The 2,451-nt window shown below is 37.9% G+C and overlaps 1 protein-coding gene across 1 annotated transcript in view; it reads left to right on the forward strand.

Annotated features, from left to right (window-relative positions):
* The window catches only part of LOC103461829 (heat shock 70 kDa protein 12A-like), a 31,356-nt gene extending 29,544 nt beyond the window's left edge, over window positions 1-1,812 (forward strand). Inside the window, exons 5-6 of the mRNA XM_008404180.2 lie at window positions 439-549; window positions 975-1,812. Of these exons, the coding sequence (XP_008402402.1) occupies window positions 439-549; window positions 975-1,612 (749 nt within the window). The 3' untranslated portion in view covers window positions 1,613-1,812. The remainder of the gene's footprint in view (window positions 1-438; window positions 550-974) is intronic.
* Window positions 1,813-2,451: the final 639 nt, after the last annotated feature.

Here is a 2,451-nt window from a genome sequence, read left to right on the forward strand (position 1 = left end):
GCAGCATCCAGCTCCACCTCCAGCTCTGCAGAGCGACTCACTGTGACCAAGTTCTTCCTCCTGCTGAGTTTCTCAGCAGCTGCTGCTTGGAGGAAAACTTCACTGTCAACTCTCAGTTTCTAAGTTTGAGGAAATAAATCAACATTCAGGTTGTTTTGTTTCAGTTATTTAGAAATAAAAATGTTAATTGGGTCAGATGTCCCATAACCACAGACTTTGAAATCACCAGTGGATCTGCAAACATGATGCAAATAAATCAAAATCTCAGAATGAAGAAATTAATACTCAGATGAAATAAAATGATCTCTAAAACATTTAACTGCATAGAGACACATTCAATTAATTAGAACATTATTGAAAAGTTTAAAGTTTTATTTATGATTATAATATCAGATCAGACCCAGAAAACACAAACCTTCTGTTTCTGTGTTTCTACAGATCCAGCAGGAGGTCAGGAGGCCGTTCAGTTCACTGTGGAACCAGAAGAAACCAAAGTCCTGCTGGAGACCCAAAGAGACGGGAAACGGTACCTTGTTGTCGACTGTGGAGGTAAAAGTTACTCACCATTATTTAAAGGTTTAGTGAGAGACRAGTTTTAAAMACATTTTTATCCACAATAAAGATATTGAAGAGATGTTGTGTTGCACGGTGGATCAGCTRGTTTCTCTGCTGCCTTGCAGMAAGAAGGTTCTGGGTTTGAATCCCAGTCTGGGGTCTTTCTGCATGGAGTCTCCATGTTCTCCCTGTTCATGCCTGGTTTCTCTCTGGGGACTCCGACTTCCTCCCACAGTCCAGAAACATGACTGTTGGGTTAACTGGTCTCTCTGTTTGTCCCCCACAACTCTGAGGGGACAAATGATGGATGAATGAATCTCTTTGATTAATGTTTGTTGAATGTGAGTTAAAATGTGTGATAAGTTGTTTCCTGAGATTTTTCCATTAATACATTTTATTCTCTTCCTGTTTGTCAACAGATAGATACAGTCGCTTCACTGTTCATGAAGTCCTGGAAGGAGGAGACATGAAGACGCTGCATGAGGCCTCTGGAATATATTGGGGAGGAAAATCTGTGGACAGAAAATTCAAACAGTTCCTGAGAGAAATCTTCTCTGATGGATTCTGGAATAACTATGAACAAAACTTCCCCAATGAGGTTCAGAAGATGATGTATGATTTTACTCGTCTCAAACATTTGGATGAAGATGTTCAGATCAGTTGCCCGGGTAACCTGGTCATGTTGGCTCAGAAACAGAAAGAGATTGAAAAGTTATTTGATTCAGTGGAAGGAGCTTCCTGGGATGATGGATCCATCAGAATCTCCAGAGAGAAACTGAGATCTTTCTATGATGAGACTCTGCAGGGAATCACAAAGAGCCTTAGAGAAATATTAAACAAAAATCTCAACATTGGGTTTATTGTGTTAGTGGGAGGATTGGCTGAGAGCCAGATTCTACGTCAGCACATCACTGATCAGTTTGGACCTCAGTATAAAGTCCTGKKTCCTCTTAGACCCCAGGAAGTGATTCTGAAAGGAGCCGTAGAGCTGGGGAGAAACCCAAAGATGGTGGAGCCTCAGAGGAAACGTCCAGCTTGGCTCAGATGTTGTTCATGAGATTTAATTTATTTTTTTGTCTGAATAATTCAGACAATATGCATAGCTTTCTTGTGTTTTTGTTTGTTTATGATTGAATAACTTTTTCATGATCCATTTTTTGCTGTTTTGTACCAGAAACCAATAAATCAGTTCTACAGACTTCAGTTTGTAAACTRAATTAAAAATAAAAGTTAATTTGATTTATCCTGGTTCTCCTTCCTCCCTTCTGTTTGTTCTGGTTCTGATTCTTTATTTGGAGTCATTTGATTTTTGATTGCAGGATTAATTTAGACCTGAAAGATGAGCACCAAAATGTAGGTGTTAATATTTAAAAAACCTGGAAGTTTAATTGTTTTATTGTGGTGTTTACACAATGAAAGCTTTAGAAAACTAATAATTGCTCTTAAGTTTTAGCTTCAATTGATTAATAAACTATCTGAAGAGGCTTCAAGTGGTTTATTGTTTATGTCCTATTTCTATATAGTTGAACATTTATTAAAATCTCCAAGTAATATTTTTTAATAACTAGTTTTCCTATGGGTTTAGTTAGTGTGTAATGTTTTGTCATTAACATTATTTCAGAAAAAGAATCTGAAAACCAGAATCTGAGTCTCTCAGCTGTGAAGGATGTTTGTGAAACGGTCGACTGACAGGAAGGAATCTGCTCTGATTAAAACCTGCAGCATGATGGGAAGTTTTCAGGACAGAAAAGCTTCAGAGGAACCTGAGGATGAACTCAGTGCAGCTGATGGAGGTTTAGATCTTTAGTCAAGTTRATCATCATTAACTGTTTAACTAGTCGAGGAGAGAAGAGCTTGAAGAAATTAAAGCTCCTGATGATAAAACTGCAAAGAAAA

This window comes from Poecilia reticulata, linkage group LG2 (genome assembly GCF_000633615.1).
Source record: "Poecilia reticulata strain Guanapo linkage group LG2, Guppy_female_1.0+MT, whole genome shotgun sequence".
In the NCBI taxonomy this organism is placed as follows: domain Eukaryota; kingdom Metazoa; phylum Chordata; class Actinopteri; order Cyprinodontiformes; family Poeciliidae; genus Poecilia; species Poecilia reticulata.